Below are 17259 nucleotides of genomic sequence, written 5' to 3' on the forward strand. Positions count from 1 at the left end.
GTAAATATTTTTTTATTTTTATAATTATGAAATATCATCTTAAATTACAAGACATATCAAAATTTTTATACCACACTATCATATACTTTATTGCTATACCTTTTGTCAGAAGTGACATCAGAAATGGATGGTTGATCCTACTGTATGTATGAATAGCTTCAGGCATGCCTGTCACACTTTTTACTGCTCAATAACTCAGCAGCACACTCAAAAGTACGCCCTCCGCAAGCATCTGAAGTAAATCATCAAAGACAGGCATCCAGGTTGATGGATCTGAAAGATGATGTGATGCAATTTCATCGAGCAAAGGGAAAACAAAACAAATAAAAGATGGCTGTTGGTGAACAAAGATAACAGAGCACTTTATTGATAACATGTGTTTGATCAATATACCAAATGAAGAGGTGAGGCAGGAAAATTGGAACAAAAAGACTCTTGTTCATCTTCATCCTCGTCACAGATTCCAGATCTAGTGAGTAATATGGAGGAAGATGCTACACTACTGGAAGACATTGCTAGCTACTTTTTATCACAGATACCATGGCTGGCTTTCAGACATCTTTAGGCGTTGGTGATGAACCAACGCCGTTGCTGCTGCTAGTTTTATCTGTTGATATGCCTACATTACTTGTTTCTCCTTTGAACTTGACAACCTGAACAAAGCGCTTCGAGATCTTGTTTCGGGTGGTGGTCCGCGTCTCCTGCTGGCGAGCCTTCCTTCGCCTTAAGGCAGCCTCCCGCTTGTCGTAGAACTCAAAAGCATCAAGGATTGATTCCTTGTACTCGTGCGTTTTGAAAATGCTTAGCATCTCCAAACCCTGCTCCAACTTCACCTGCAGGTTATTGCACAGAATGACAAATCAACGTCCCAGGTAAGTCATATGCTCGAGTATACTAGTTGCAATAACTCTTGGATGATCAATAAACTACGTTAACAAAAGCAGATCAACCGCATCCAGTGGAATTAATGCTTCACAAGTGATTGAGAGCAAGGATTATATAGAAAGTAATGCTGAATAAAACAGTTGAAATTATAGTTGGAAATTTTATCTCCAGAATAAAGAATAAAGTTGCTAAATTTGGGTTGGTCCCAAGCAAACAAATAAAGAATTAAATGATAAGACAAACAAACTGGATGAAAGTTGTAGAAGGAAAAAAAATCCAAGAAAGCAAGCAAAGGCGAGTACATGCAGTGCAATAATAAAGAAAAGACGAAAAGAAAGCATCCAAGTGTGTCTTCATGGAGAAATTTGAAACACACATCTATGAACATGCATATAGACCATTCACTGAAGTAATAATAGATCACATAAACTACTTTTTGTCTTAGCCCCTCTTAACAAGTTAAGAAGGCATCTTAGTTTGGCAAGGAAAATATTAGTTTCGATAAGATCGATGATGAGAGGCGAGTAGTCATGATATACCTCCTGGGTGTCCCTGCTGTTGGTTACAGGCTTGTTATCATTGTTCTCGAGAATAATATGACGAAACCTAAAACTGGGAACATCTTTCACAATATGCCACTTGACTGGGAATTGACCAGTCCATTTGTCCTTGTTCCAATAATCCACACTCTTTTCAAAATCAACAGGCCCAATCATCTCAGCTACACCACAAAAACGTCCACTTGCATTCACCTGCACATGATTGTCAGCAATTTATAGAAAATCTATGTGAATATGCCCCAGTAAGAAGAGTAACAATAAAACACAAAAACAGTGTTAAACTTCCAACATTGTATAATTCAATACCCAAAACTTTTAAAAGCATGCTTAAAAATAATGAGTTACCGAGAAAAATAAGAAAATGGGGGAGGAATGTCCTTTCTCTTGTGCTTCTATATAAGCAGAATTTAACTTTTTGTTCCCAGCAGATGTGCTGGACCAAACACCATATTTGATGCTCTTATGAACATTGGCCTCACTGTAAGATTTTATTATGAAAATTTTGCCATCATTGTACTCCGTAACAAACTCCGGGCTATTGTATAATTTACGATCAACCCCTAGGGAGCAGTTGGCACTACCACTCTCAGCTACTGAATGCTGTTGGATCGCTCGATTATTTGATCTGTTGGTCCATGGCCGTCGGCTTTGCCTCCTAAGAAACCCACGAGTGCCATTAGAACGACCGAATGAAGCATTTCCCCTTTCTCGAATTGTGTTGTTGTTCCCTGTGCTGGGATAGGACACTCCCTGTGCAGAAGCAGCTGGTGATGTTTAACAATGACGAGGGGAAAAAACTGATGGCCTGAGAATGAGAGGTGATAGTGAGGAGTAAACCTGAACATTTCCACCAACATAAGCAGGCATTGCACTGGGATAATAGGGTCCATTAGGCATATATGGACCATACCCATTTCCAGCGTTGAATATCAGTGGGCGTTCCTCACTGTAGGCAGCCTTAAAAAACCAAGTAGTTGAATACTATAAAACTGAAACGGAGAAGTAAAACATTCAAACAGGAAACTGAATAGCAGATATTCACACATACAGCGGATCCAGACATTTGTGCCTGAGGGTTATACATGCTGATCGGATACGAAGCACCCACGTTTCCAACTGCAATGGCACCTTCAATGCCAACGTGTTGAGTGTCAGTTCCACTCACATTTCCGACTGCATTGGCACCTTCAATGCCAACATGTTGAGTGTATGTTACAAACGTACCTGATGGATTCCCATATCCTACGGAGGAAGATATAATTACCCAATCTCAGAATCAAAATCAACAAACTATGATATTAAATAGTAAAGCACAACAAGGAAACTGACATAATAAAATAGTCGATACTGTTTATCCTCTTGACTAATTATTGTGTTTTCATTTTAAATTAGAAAAATAGTAGTACAAAAGCATGCATATCTATTTGGGAAGGAAGAAAGAGAGAGAGAGAGCGAGAGAGAGAGAGCGAGAGAGAGAGAGAGAGAGAGATCTTTGGTAGTAGGACTAAAAGGACAAGAACAATAAAGTAGAAGCAATTATAAAGCAATGTTCCAAACTATATGAATTCAGTTCCATGCTTTTCTTTGTGTCCTTCAGGTTTGTTTAGGGCAATATCCTCAGAATAGTGATGCTAAAACATGTAATATGATGGTATCGGTGTTCATATTTGTGATTATGTGTCACACACATAACACAATACTTCTCCCTACAAAGATTTAACACTATAGACTAAGGTTCTCAAGACAAGCACATCTTCTCAAGAGGTGCGCATATACCATCGCATTATGTAGGGTAAAAACTAAAAAGTACAACGAAACATCAACTAACAGAATTTAGATTTAAAAAGAAAAAGTTCAGTGCACAATGTGGAGTATGTTCAACTTGTAGTCTCCAACATAAAGAAACAAATAATCATCTAATGATTATGCTAATCAGGCATTTTAGTTTGACTATGTTTTACAAAAAGAAGAAAGCTCCGCAAACCTCAGCTGAAATATGTTACTCATGGAACAAGTTTTTGTTAGGAAAATATTAAAATACATACCTCCATAATAGAACGATTGTGCCTGAGAGTTATCCATGTTGGCAGGAAAAGAAGCACCCACGTTTCCAACTGCATCAGCACCTTCAGTGCCTTCATTCCAAGAAGAAGAGAAATGAAATAATAGTAAAAATGGCATAGCCTAATTATTAATTATTGTGTTTTCATTTTAGATTAGAAAAATAGTAGTGCAATAACATGCACATGCATTCAGGGAGCAAGAAAAAGAGAGAGATAGGTCTTAGGTAGTAGGAAAATAAGGAGAACAATAAAGTAAACGTAGTGATAAAGCAATATTCCAATTCAGTTAGATGTTTTTCTGTGTCCTTCAGGTTTGTTTAGGACAAAATCCTCAGAATAGTGATGCTACAACATGTATGATGATGGTATTGGTGTTTATATTTGTGATTATGGTTCACATACATAACACAATACTTCTCTCTAGGCATAGGACCAACTGATAGAAAAATATAACATTATGTGCATATATGCAGAATCAAATCAGTGTCATACAAACAACATATTTAAAATATACTTTGTGCCACTTCAAACATGCAGAATAGTTTTTTATATGCTTTCTACAAAGACTTAACACTATAGACTAAGGTCCTCAAGACAAACGCATCTTCTCAAGAGTTGCACTTGTATCATTCCATTTTGCAGGGTAAAAAGTACCACGAAACATCAATGAACAAAATTTAGATTTAAAAAGCATGAGTTCAATGCACAATATGGAGTATGTTCAACTCACAGTATCCAACATAAAGATACAGGTAATCAGCTAATGATTATCTTAATCAGGCATCGTAGTTTGACGATGTTTTCCAAAATGAAGAAAGCTCTCATGTAACATGTTTTTGTTAAGAAAATCTTGAAATACATACTAACCTCCATAATAGTACGGTTGTGCCTGAGCGTCATAGTATGGTTGCGCATGAAGGTTATTGTATGTGCCTAAGGGTAAAAAGTACAATGACATATCAACGAACAAAATTTAGATATAAAAAGTTCAATGCAGAATGTGGAGTATGTTCAACTCACAGTCTCCAACATAAAGATAAATGTAATCAGCTAATGATTATCCTAATTAAGGCATTGTAGTTAGACGATGTTTTCCAAAAAAAAAGAAAGATCTCGTGTAACATGTTTTTGTTAGGAAAATCTTGAAATACATACTAACCTCCATGATAGTGTGGTTGTGCCTGAGGGTTATAGTATGTGCCTGAGGGTAAAAAGTACAACAAACAAAATCAACAAACAAAATTTAGCTTTAAAAAGAAAAAATGCACAATGTAGAGTATGTTCAACTCACAGTCTCCAACATAAAGATACAAGTAATCAGCTAATGATTATCCTAATAAGGCATTGTAGTTTGACCATGTTTTCCAAAAAGAAGAAAGCTTGCATGTAACATGTTTTTGTTAGGAAAATCTTGAAATATATACTAACCTCCATAATGGTACGGTTGTGCCTGAGGGTTATACATGTTGGCGGGAAATGAAGCACCCACATTTCCAACTGCATCAGCACCTTCAGGGCCTTCATTGCAAGAAGAACAAGAGAAATGAAATAATAGAAAAGGATAATATTGCTTAATTATTAGTTATTGTGTTTTCATTTTATATTAGAAAAATAGTAGTGCAATAACATGCATATGTAGTAAAGGAGCAGCAGAGAGAGGTAGGTCTTAGGTGGTAGAAAAATAAGGAGAAGAACAATAAAGTAGACGGAGTGATAAAGCAATATTCCAATTCAGTTATATGCTTTTCTTCATGTTCTTCAGGCTTGTTTAGGGCAATATCCTCATAATAGGATGCTACAACATGTTTGATGGTGGCATCGGTGTTTATATTTGTGACTATGTGCCACATACAATCATATATTACACAATACTTCTCTCTTGGCATAGGACCAATTGTCAGAAGGATATAACATTAAATGCACAATATGCAGAATCAAATCAGTGTCATACAGACTACAAATTTAAAATGTACATTGTGCAAGTTTGAACATGCAGGAAAGTTTTTTATATGCTCCCTATAAAGATATAGCACTATAGACTAAGGTCCGCAAGACAAACACATCTTCTCAAGAGTAGCAGTTATACCATCCCTTTATGCAGGATAAAAAGTACAACGAAACATCAACAAACAAAATTTAGATTTCAAAAGCAAAACAGTTCAGTACACAATATGGAGTATGTTCAACTAACAGTCTCCAACATAAGGATCCAAATAATCAGCTAATGACTATCCTAATCAGGCATTTTAGTTTGACGATGTTTTCAAAAAAGAAGAAAGCTCTCATGTAACATGTTTTTGTTAGGAAAATCTTGAAAGACATACTAACCTCCATAATAGTATGTTTGTGCCTGTGGGTTATACATGCTAGTGGGAAAAGAAGCACCCACGTCTCCAACTACATTGGCAACTTCAGTGTCAATTTGTTGAGTGTAGTTCTCATATCCTATGAGGAAAGAAATGAATTTCCAATCTTAGAGTCAAAATCAACAACCAATGACATTAATTAGATAAAAAGAATTAAGGGAAATGACATAATAGAAAAAGATGATACTGCTTATCCTCTTGATTAGTTATTGTGTTTTCATTTTAGATTAGATAAATAGTAGCACAATAACATGCATATGTATTTAAGGAGCACGAGAGAGAGAGAGAAAGAGAGATACGTCTTAGGTAGTAGGACAATAAGGACAAGAACAATAAAGTAGACAGAGTGATAAAGCAATGTTTCCACCTATACGAATTCAGTTACATTCATTTCTTTGTGTCCTTCAGGCTTGTCTAGGGCAATATCCTCATAATAGTGATGCTACAACATGTATTTATGATGGTATTGGTGCTTACATTTGCAATTATGCATGACGTACATAACACAATACTTCTCTCAGGGCATAGGACCAACAGTGAGAAGAATATACATTAGGCGCACATATACAAAATCAAATCAGTCTAGAGTAGAGACTACAAATGCAAAATGTACATGTGCCACTTTGTGATCATAACATGCATGAAAGTTTTCTATATGCTCTCTTCAAATATTTAACACAACTAGGTCCTCAAGACAAACATATCTTCTCAATAGTTGCACTTATACTATCCCTTTATGTAGGGTAAAAAGTAGAACGAAACAACAATGGACAAAATTTAGATTTAAAAAGCAAAATTTCAGTGCACAATGTGGAGTGTGTTCAACTCATAGTCTCCAACAGAAAGACACAAAAGTCAGCTAATGATTATCCTAATCAGGCATTTTAGTTTGACGATGTTTTACAAAAAGAAGAAAGCTCTGCAAACCTTGGCCGAAATATGTTACTCATGAAACATGTTTTTGTTAGAAAAATCTTGAAATACATACTAACCTCCATAATAGTCTGGTTGTGCTTGAGAGTTATACATGCTGGTGGGAAAAGAAGCACCAACGTCTCCAACTGCATTAGGAGAAACCATCTACATCTGATTTTTTTATATAAAAAATTCATACTTTTTCTTGTCAAGATAATCCAATGAAGAAATGAACATTATTACATATAGTTTGAAGACAAGAAAATCATCAAACATGATTTCCTAATCCTTACATCGTGATATAAAATCTTAAAACAATTAAATTAACATCAACAAATAATATAATTTATCATGTAACATAATCAAATATTGTTTGAAGACATAGGCAACAACTAAGGTATGTACATTTTTTCTACATCACGATATAAAATTTCAAACTAATTAAATTAACATTAGCAACACTAGAATCTAGATATATGCATGAACCATTGTCTTGTACTGCTGACTAGTATCGATCCACCAGACATATATAGTGGTGGCTACCAGTGTACCATGTTGGTACATTAGTCTGTACACATAACCTAACAAAATGACTGAAAAATCAGCCAAAATTTAAAAAAAAAAAAAACTATTTCAGGATTTTAGTCCTAATTTTTTCACATATAAACTAAATTAAAATAAAATTAAAGTATATCTAAGCCATAAATGAATAAGAATTATAGGCTGTAAGGATAAAAAATTAAAATTCTTATCTTTCAGAATACATCAACAACAAACTTTATTGCATGATCCTCCGTCAAAGAGAGTTACTACTGTCAATCTAAACTAAATTTTCTTAAATACCTCTAAATAGGTCTTAATTAATCATTAATCTCTAATGAATCAAGATTTGTCAATATTATTGATATTAATGACATGAAATGATAAACAAAACATAGAGAGAAGCTAAATACCATCAATGATAGACAAATTCCACTAGATCTCAAGTCCCAATGCCTCTTTTTTTCAGATAACTATCGATTAAGGAGATTAAACAAACCTAACGAGAGTATGAAAGAGTGAGAATGAGAGTGAGCGAAAGAAGGGAAAGGAAGGGCTTTTTATAAGCCTAAAACAACCCCCAATGATCAATTTGATCGTTGGGAGCCAGTGTGAATCAAATTCAGCACAGTACGATCGAAATATAACCCTCACCAACCGGTTCCGACCGTTAATGATCGGATTTCGATTGTATCAAATGAAATGTGAGGTGAACCAACCATTACGCCCCACATTTCTTGTGTATCGACCGAAACGAGTTGGTTGTTTTGCATCTCAATCAGTCATCGGACGTGTACGTAGAGCCAATTTCATATCGTTTCAGGCGATACAACAATCATCTTAATAAACATGGATTTAATGGACTATTTCTATTCTAAAATTAATAAACATCATAATTTTATAAAATGTTAAACAACTATAACATTGATTATTCGAAAACTTCAAACAAAAAAAACTGAAGAACCAACAACCATTTAAAGAGTTATGACGTCCACCTAACCTCCCTCGCAATCGAGCTCCTCTTCAGCTAATGTTATGGTGAAAAGGGAGGAGCCTGCTTAGGTTTATATAGGATATGAGAGAGGATCTCCCTTGATACGAGGAGGTTTATTTCCATACCAATTTCTTTTATTTTAAAATAAAAATCAAATATATTTTCCTTTATTAGGGTATTTAAAAGTAGAAAATAGATATTAAATGTTGAAACATGTTCCTTATAAGGATATGAAATGTTAGGAAATAAATGATAATTCTAAAGTGGGTACCATTTTTATTTTTTAATTTAGAAAAAAAAATTAAGGCAATTACATCCCCACACTTTGGAATTTGATCATCTAATTCAATTTACCTTAACAAAAAAGATTTGGATACTTTTTCAACATCCTCTTCTCTTTAACAAGTGTCTTCATTCTCTGTATGTTGTTTTAGTATACTTTCACTAAAGGTATTTACTTTATTTCATACAACACACTCCTTTCTTTCCAAAATCACCATTGATTGTTCCAAAAAGGCGACATCTTCTTACGACTGTTTAGCGTGAGAGGACATTTAATGGATCTACAATATACTTCGAAACCATCCATTGAAAGTGTTGGGGCAAGGCCACTCTATAAGCCACTAATCCAAACATTTGTAAGATTCCAAGAGGACCTATATTTCTAGGACTAAATTACCATTCTGCCCTCTCATAACACCTTTTGTCAAAGATATCTTCAAGAAGACATGATTCCCAACCTAAAATTCTAGTTCCCTTCTCCTTCGCAAAGTTTTATCAAAATAGAAAGAGCAGCTAAGCATTAGTATTCCCACCAGCTTTCACGAATCATTTGGTTGATGCCTTCTCCATGGTTGGCTAGAGCATAAAGGCCATCAGCTTCCAAGTAAGGATTGCTATCGCCAACAGAACCACTTTAAGGTGGGCACATGGGTAGGTGCCCTCAAAGGCCTGCCTGGCTGCAGATGGCCTCTGTCGATGACTCCTAGTCCGGTGGTAGCACTGAACTTAGCCCAGTTTGTCACCCTACTAAGCCATTCCTGTGGAGTAACAAAAAGAATTGGGAGAGTTGAAAGCATAAAGCAATATGCACAAAAAAAAAGGAAAAGTAACTGGCCAACAATGATTTACAATCACACTGGTTTTGTAAGAAACAATAAAATTGTATCAGTAAATATAGATCACACAGAAGAATGAAAACTTCATTGGCATACCTTAAATTGTATTCATATCAGATTTTATCCAAAAAGAGGTATCAACAGATATTCCAGCATGTTATTGCATTGGCGCATATTGTTGCACTATGGCAGACAGTATCTCACATTTCCATCAATTGCTTTATCATCTTAAGAATCAAAAGGACTAACCTAAAATTGCAAGACAGTAGTATCAAATATGTCATGCATGAATGCTAAGCAACAAGGGTACACATAAGCCTTGTGAATGATGAAAGCTCTTCTGACTCACCTATTGTGACTATATAAAAATTGTGAAGTCAAATGAATTGTTGTCTCTCCTGACAAAATTCCTTTTATATTTGCAAAACTCTCATTATATGTGGCGTCAATTTGATTGATATCTTGTGCAATCCCATTGGCAGTATGAGATTCTTCTGTCATGTGAACATCCTTAAACGCAGCAACTTCACTGTCTGCAGTGCATTCCCTTTCATTGAAGTTGGTGCAGTAGATCCCTGATCATGGTTCATATGATCTATAGCTTGGGATTTCAAGCCTATCAGATTTAATAGAAAGGCTTGATCTTTGTTTTCCATAAGAACAAAGGCAATCTGATATGCAAGAAGTGCATCACCCTACAAACAAAAAACAAAGCTATTGTCAGCATTGGCGAAAAGCTCAAAGAAAATGACAAAGCTAAGTACCTTCCCCCCTGATAGTAGCTTCTCAAAAATGGTTGCAACAGTTTAGGGTTTAGTCAAAAAACATGAGATATTGGCAAATGCTTAGATAATCAGAAGAAGGCAGTCTTTGATATGTTTTAACAACCAGGCGAAGAACCTGTAATAACAAAATAAAAAGAACAGGTCATTCATCACAGATTACTTTGACAACTATATTATCATGCAAACTTAAACCAGATGTGAAGACTAATTATTCAATGCATCAAAGTTTTTGTGTTCAGGCAACACCAATCATGACATCCAAAACAGAGTTTTAGACTTTTAGTTTTATCTATGTCCGCACAAGTGTTTGTATAAGCATATATATTTATAACAAAATGCACATGAATGCACAAGCTGAAATGCAGCTTATGAGATTCCACTAAGAATTTCAACATACTTCATGCCAAACTGGTCTGACAGAAGTAAATGGTTTTATGCCTTACAAAAGAAGTCACAATAAAACCCTTTCCGACTGAGACACCCACCAAAACTGCAAATACCACTGCCACCACCACAAGGTATCATTGTCATCGCTACTATCATAATCACAATGAACACACCACATGTCACCACCACCACCCTCCTTAAAAAAATGATCACAATTTCCTTTCCTAGGCCCTCTAGGGTCGATTATAGTGTTACGAGGTTATCTAACAGACTCATCCCCACCTGTGAATGATAAGGAGGACAAATATTTTCAAGTTTTTCTCTTCTCCTTTCATCTCCTCTAATTGATTATAAAGCAGAAATCCATATTTATGTAATTTTAGTTAACAAATGTCCTATCCACTATGGATTTCATGAAAAAATCTTTGAACTCGGTTTAGAGTACAAGTTGGATTGATATGTATCAGTCAATATTTCATAGTCTGACCATGAACTAACACGACCATATAGCATAGTACACTATACTGCTTTCTTATTATTTTTCCAGTGATTTCAAGTGGTACAGCCGTACAGGTCAGTATACATTTGGTATCTTGATACCATACTGATCTAGCGAGTTGCTAAAGAAAGTAATTGGGCCAGTTTTTTTATTTGAATCAAACACACTGCCCCTTTTACCGTCAATTTTAGTTGGACCATGGTGAACATGGTAGGTATACAAAAGATACTACCGGGACCTTAGTTCTATCAACCCTTGCCCATTGGATCAGTGTTACACCTATTTCAATATTTTTTATAAGCAACAAGATATTTGAGTATTAGTTCATTTGATCACATAAGGTCTAACCAAACTCTGTCTGGCCTAAGACGGATCAATTTACAAAGCTTTACGTCATCATAGACTATGGCAACTCAAACAAATCAGCATTTTGCATTTCCCATTCCAACCATAGCATTTACATCTCCAGTTTATTTATTAAATGGCCAAATCTACATCTAAATGCAATTTAATAGGAAAATATCCTGAACTACAAATTAAGCAAAGAAGTTTGACACAATATATTAATTTCCTAGAAAAGATCCTTTCAACCCTATAAGATTCCAGTAGAAGTACGAAAAAACACAAAACTCTGCCATAACAATTCTGAGTCCCTCATAAAATAGGCTTTACTCTAAAAGATCACTAACATATGCTGCATGTTGATAAACAGTCGGGAAATAGTTTGAGAAACCTGTATGGTCTAGTCATCAATGTTCTCCAACCAAGATTGTATTATTCCATTGCCATCTTGTCAAATCTTAAAATGAAATGATTTTCTCAGTTCTCACCGCTCAGCACATAAAGAATAGTAACTATCAACTAAAGGGGAACACCAGCCCTCTGGCATCGGCATTGATGACTAGACCATACAGGTACCATAGAGGTGGGTACCATAGAGGTGGGACTTTAGGGTAGCAACTTACTCCCATGAAGGGAGAATGTGTTCATCGCAAAGGGGGCTAAAGCGTTGGAGAATGCAAATTGCAGTGACAGACTCCACATACCAATGATAAGACAAATGGGCAATGGCCTAACAACTTCATAAAGTCTATGTCGAAGTTCTTATCAAGATTACCAAAAGTAGGGGACTTCGAGTCAAAGCGATAGCGACCGATAAAGGAATGAAATAGCATATGAAGAAGGTTGTACAACCGTAGAGGTCTATAGATGATAGATCTATTAAGAAATTGCTCCAATTAGGGCAAAACTTTGCTTTTTCCAAGGTGATACTTCTTGTATTCCAGAAGTACGATAGCAAAAAAAATGTGAAGTCCAATAACCAATTATATAAAAGAAGTGCAAAACTTCTACTGTTCCAAAAAAATGCCGAAAGTGTGAGCAAAGCATAAGTGAAAATTGATAATCAACTTGATGCATAGAGTACAACTCTCGAGAAGGCAACCGAAGTCAAGTAACCTTAGTATTCTCAACTTTTGAAAAAATGGGCGAAACCAAATGTCAATTTCTCTTTTTCTGTAGATAGTAGCTACCAATGGTGTTCGTTTCTATCTAAGGTAGTTTGCTCCCATCATCTTCGAAAAAAGAGGTGATGTGAACCCCATATTTTGTTGATGGCTTTCGATATTTTCAGTTGCTTTCCCCTAAGCATCTTGTACAAGTTGTTCAGCAGTTGGCAATCCTATTTTGCTCGAAGCAGCATCTCTATTTTTTGTTTTATATTTTGTAAAATACATAAGCATTGTAGGTTGAGCGACACGTGTAGGGAAAAATGCTCAAAACAGCTATGTTTTCACATGGCACAGCTTGATTTCTAGTTGACAACCTCATGGTAAAAATCTCAATTGTCTCTCCACCCTGGAACACCCGAGTCACACCAGGCTAAATGGAGATTTGGTTATATGTCTAAGGATGGATCATCGACTCACTTAACACCTGATGTCGACACTTGAGCAGCAAATTTTTGGGTCACATCCTACTTTGGACTTAGTGTGTGAGCCAATGTGAAGGCTTCAGCAGCCTACCCAAGATAGGTTGAAGTAGTATTAGGTTGAATAAGCATACTAACCAGATAAACCTCAATATGGGTTTTTAGTGCATTAGACAAGCTAATCCAAGTTTAGGCATCTAGAGTAGGCTAGGTCATTTTAGGCTCAAGCCACTCGAAGTTGATAGGCTAGTCCAAGCACAAATCCTTGACACATAAGCTAATCTTCGACACACAAGCTAGATTACGATGAACACATGCAAGGGTCATCTCTTGTGTCCAGGCAAGTCACTTGAGTTACCTCGTCCAGCCTCGTTGATATTGTATGAACTTTAGTTTTTGTAACCCTACCCGTGATCGAACAGAGTTGAATCCAGCTCAATATGTGGTCTAGTGGGTTTGGTTTCACACTCAAGCAATGGATACAACTTATTTTGGAGTTAGTTACTTCCATTATTTAACATGGATCCAACTATAGTGTTAAAGTATTAAGTTTATTTAGAGTTGGATCAAATATAAGACAATGTTTGCAATACCATAACGTACCGCCCAGTACAGGTAGTACATAACGGTCCGCCAATAGATCGACACGCGGACCGCTCGCTACTGGGCGGTATTAGGCAATTGGCCTTATATTGGGGGATACAGGGCTATACCAGGTGGTAACAGTCGAAACCAACCGTTATCAAATGGTAACAGTGCCTCCTTAGGGGTTTTTAAACCCATTCCTCCTCGCTATTTCAATCCATTTCACTCTCACACTCTCTTAAACTCCCTCAAACTCATTTTTTCTCATATTTTCACTCTCCTAAACTCAACAAAGCAATGATTTGTGGACTGATGCACCGATGGCATATAGTGTATCAATACATTATGTCGTGGGATCAATTTTAGGATTGGGTCCGACAAACATATCATGTTGATATACAGATATATAGGATCGAGGACCTCATCCACCACACGTGGAGACCCGTTGTTTGTTTTAGTGATAAAATCAGATATATCTACATATGTGTTTACTTAATTCATTTGAATCTTAAAAGTTAAATTGTATACAAAATAATCTAACAATTCAAATAATTTTTCTATAGATAATTCAATATTAATGGAATGACAATCCGAAACGAACCGAAATTGTGAACCTTGCACTAGGCTACTCCTCAAAACTCAAAAAAAATATGTAACACTATTCTTACCTAATTTACATTAGTCTTGCTAAATGTATATTTATTTCTAACTTAAAAACTCTATCCTAATTTTTTTTCTATTTTTCAGGTATTTTCGAAGGATTTTATGCCTATCTAAGTCGTATCACTCGGTACGCCCTGGTATACCGCTTGATACACCGTACCGTACCATACCGAGCAAAGCTTGGTACACCGGTATGGTACGAGATTAAGAACATTGATATAAGATATAAATTTTATTCACTTTGAAATATGTTTTTCTAGTAAGTTTCGTTGTCATGGTGATATATGGTTAAGGTGACTCATCCAAGTCGAAAATGCTCTCCATAAGAGAAGCTATAGGCTTATCACGATGTGAAGCCATCTTTAAATTGAGTCTTTTGTATCATATACAAAGTGTAGTTTATTTTATTATGTTTATAGCCATTTAGCTTAAAATGATTGACTCATCCTATTAGTATAATGTATGGGAATAAGTTGAAACGGGATATGCTAGTGTTGGTAAGGTTGCAAGATCTCAATGTTGTCATAGATAGACACCACACACCAGCAACACTTTTGTCAACAAACGTTTATTGTTTTTCGATTTGATTTATTGTACAGCTCTTTGGCCTTAGGTTTTGCTTGGTTTTTGTGTTTTCCCTTAGTTTTAGCAAGCTAAGATTGTTTGTAAGATTGCACAATAACCACTTGATGAACAAAGTCAAAATGGGCCAAAACAACCCTGTTTTCGTATGCCACATGCTGGTTTCTTTGAGGCAGTCGAGTAACACACAACATCAATCATCTTGGCACCCTAGAACACCATGGAACATGGTTGGATCCCTAGAACCCCGATGGAATAGGGTTGGATGGGGCTTTGGGACAGTGTTGGTGATCAGTTTGGAACTTCCAAGCTTCTGGCTATCTTTTTACTGTTCAAAAGTCCTATTCTCCTTTGTTGTCAAACTATTTGCTAAATTGCTCAGAGTGTTGGGCTTTTGTTCGAGACATCAAAACTTGTTCGCCCCTCAGTTTTGAAACTAATCAATTTTCTCTTGTATAGGTCCTTTGGGACTTGTGCAAGGTCGAATTTAGACTAACCCTTTGTGGACGGTTATTGTAAGGGTGCCACACGACTTGTGCAAATTTTGTTGTCCATGACGCGGTGGTTGTGCTCCACGTGACGAGATAAGGGCCCATGATGGATTGAGTACCATTCATTGGATTGAGTCCCCTATATCAATCACAAAGCATAATTCACTAATATAATTGGACATGAATTGCTTGCTTGAGTGGCAAAATGAAATGATCTGCGATGGACAGGATGACACAATCAGTTATTTAGATGGAGCAACCAATGGACGAACATCTGATGTGGAGATAGAGTTAGGTAGTTGCTAATTTGTTGCAATAAATATCTAAAATATTTGCGAAATTATGGGAAAAATGTATAGCTCTACATAATTGATTTTCAAATTAATAAAGTATCCTTACGTACTTGTCTAGCATCCTTTCCACTGTAACTTCCAACCTAGGATCCATCTGACTCCTCCTCACTTTGACTGCTTTAGACGTGAGGCTGGCATATTCATCTAGTGCATTGGCTAAAACAAATACAAATATATACATTAGAGCTGATAAAACTTGGAAAAGAAATGCAAATCACTGTGAACACAATCTTATACCTAAGAGGGTATGAGCATAATCCATCTTCTGACAATCAAGCTCTCCAAGTTAGTAGTAGAATTTTATACCTAAGGGGTCCAGCACGAAGGGCATAAGACGGTGAGTCATTAAGCTCTCCAAGATAGTAGAACATTTGCCCAGAAAAAACAAGCAATACCATCTCATTTCAAGAAATGGGAGACAAACTCCGTCGACAAGTGCTAAAAGTCAAGAAGCACATCAAACGATCAACTTAAAGACAGAGGAGCTGAAGCATTGGATGCCACCAATGCAGCAAGTTACCTCTCAGCTTCATATGACCTTTCACTGCAAACAAACCACAGGATTAACTCGGTAAAGCTGAGTAAGGTATCTTTTATCAGATCTACAACAGAACGATCTCAATTAAGTTGCCCTAATTTTCCGAAGTCTCATATAGAACGCCACGATCTAAAAATGGAAATATTCAAACACGCAGTCGAACCTGAAATCAGCTGCCAAAACGTCGCCAATACCACACAAAACCTAGTTCTATTATCGGACCACTGTGATAGCACAATGATCAAGTTTTGCAACGATCCCAAGATCGTCGACCCCGACCCCCACACCCACAAATCTTCTGATGGTTCACTATATCCCAGAAACAAAATTCAGCGTAAAAAGCAGAAATCCTGGCGGAAACCCCTCCCAAAGCCCCAACCCGAAACCAAAGAGGCAAAAGGACAAGAAATCAGGAAGAAACAGGAAACTGGGAGGGGAAGTACGGGGGCAGGAGAGCTCACATGGCGGCGACGCTGGTGGAGCTCAGGCCAGAAGAGGTGGACGAGGAAGTTAACCTCGTCGGGGCCGTGAAGCCTCAGCGCCTGGCGCGGTTCGTGCACCATCGCAGTGCGTCTTCTTCTCTTTTCTTCATCGCAGTGCGTCTTCTTCTCTTTTCTCAACGAACCATTTGGGGTCGTGCACCATCGTAGTGCGTCTTCTTCCCCACCCGCGGTGCGTCTTCTTCTCTTTTCTCAACGAACCATTTGAGGTCGATGTTCGTACGAGTCTATGTGAATGTAGATTTGATCCCTTGCAAACACGCTGCAACCCGATCCGTTTCGATCAACTTACAACGCAAACCTTTTGTCGACGACAGAGCACAAACACCTCACTGATAAAAGCAAGATAAAATAATTTCAAATGTTTAAAGAAAGATTTAACACCACCAACGACGTCGGTATCCTCATTTTGCTATTGAAATTTCCTTTAAAAATAATAAAAGTATTTTTTTTTATTATGAGCTTACCATTTTAGATTTTTTTTATACTAATCATAATCTCCTTA

At 36.6% G+C, this 17259-nt stretch overlaps 1 protein-coding gene across 12 annotated transcripts; it reads right to left on the reverse strand.

Annotated features, from left to right (window-relative positions):
• Positions 1-337: 337 nt before the first annotated feature.
• Positions 338-16998, reverse strand: LOC103982196 (YTH domain-containing protein ECT3). Of its 12 annotated transcripts, XM_009399058.3 has the most exons (20): positions 16716-16998; positions 16112-16260; positions 15954-16022; positions 15767-15872; positions 10206-10341; positions 9791-10136; positions 9538-9690; positions 9139-9363; positions 6867-6935; positions 5837-5953; positions 4937-5026; positions 4668-4709; positions 4376-4441; positions 3491-3580; positions 2670-2687; positions 2494-2573; positions 2283-2402; positions 1791-2195; positions 1425-1637; positions 338-833 (listed from the first exon to the last, which is right to left on the reverse strand). In XM_009399058.3, exons 9-20 carry the CDS (start codon positions 6901-6903, stop codon positions 552-554), a joined length of 1560 nt encoding a protein of 519 aa, XP_009397333.2. In that variant the 5' UTR covers positions 6904-6935; positions 9139-9363; positions 9538-9690; positions 9791-10136; positions 10206-10341; positions 15767-15872; positions 15954-16022; positions 16112-16260; positions 16716-16998; the 3' UTR covers positions 338-551. The 12 variants fall into 12 exon arrangements, with proteins under 12 accessions (XP_009397333.2, XP_065047364.1, XP_065047230.1 ...); XM_065191292.1 differs by having other exon boundaries at positions 2494-2687; positions 15767-15847; positions 16237-16260; XM_065191158.1 differs by having other exon boundaries at positions 2494-2687; positions 16237-16260.
• Between the last annotated feature and the right edge of the window lie 261 nt (positions 16999-17259).

The sequence above is a fragment of the Musa acuminata genome, chromosome BXJ1-1 (genome assembly GCF_036884655.1).
Source record: "Musa acuminata AAA Group cultivar baxijiao chromosome BXJ1-1, Cavendish_Baxijiao_AAA, whole genome shotgun sequence".
Taxonomy (NCBI): Eukaryota; Viridiplantae; Streptophyta; class Magnoliopsida; order Zingiberales; family Musaceae; genus Musa; species Musa acuminata.

What these genes read in the sequence shown, in the direction of transcription:
- LOC103982196 (XM_065191477.1), bottom strand. Translation starts at nt 6,903, where the DNA reads ATGTATAACTCTCAAGCACAACCAGACTATTATGGAG. An exon ending in ACAACCGTACCATTATGGAG is followed by an intron (nt 4,710 to 4,936) that starts GTTAGTATATAT and finishes TTTTACCCTCAG; the next exon opens with GCACATACTATAACCCTCAG. An exon ending in ACAACCACACTATCATGGAG is followed by an intron (nt 4,442 to 4,667) that starts GTTAGTATGTAT and finishes TTTTACCCTTAG; the next exon opens with GCACATACAATAACCTTCAT.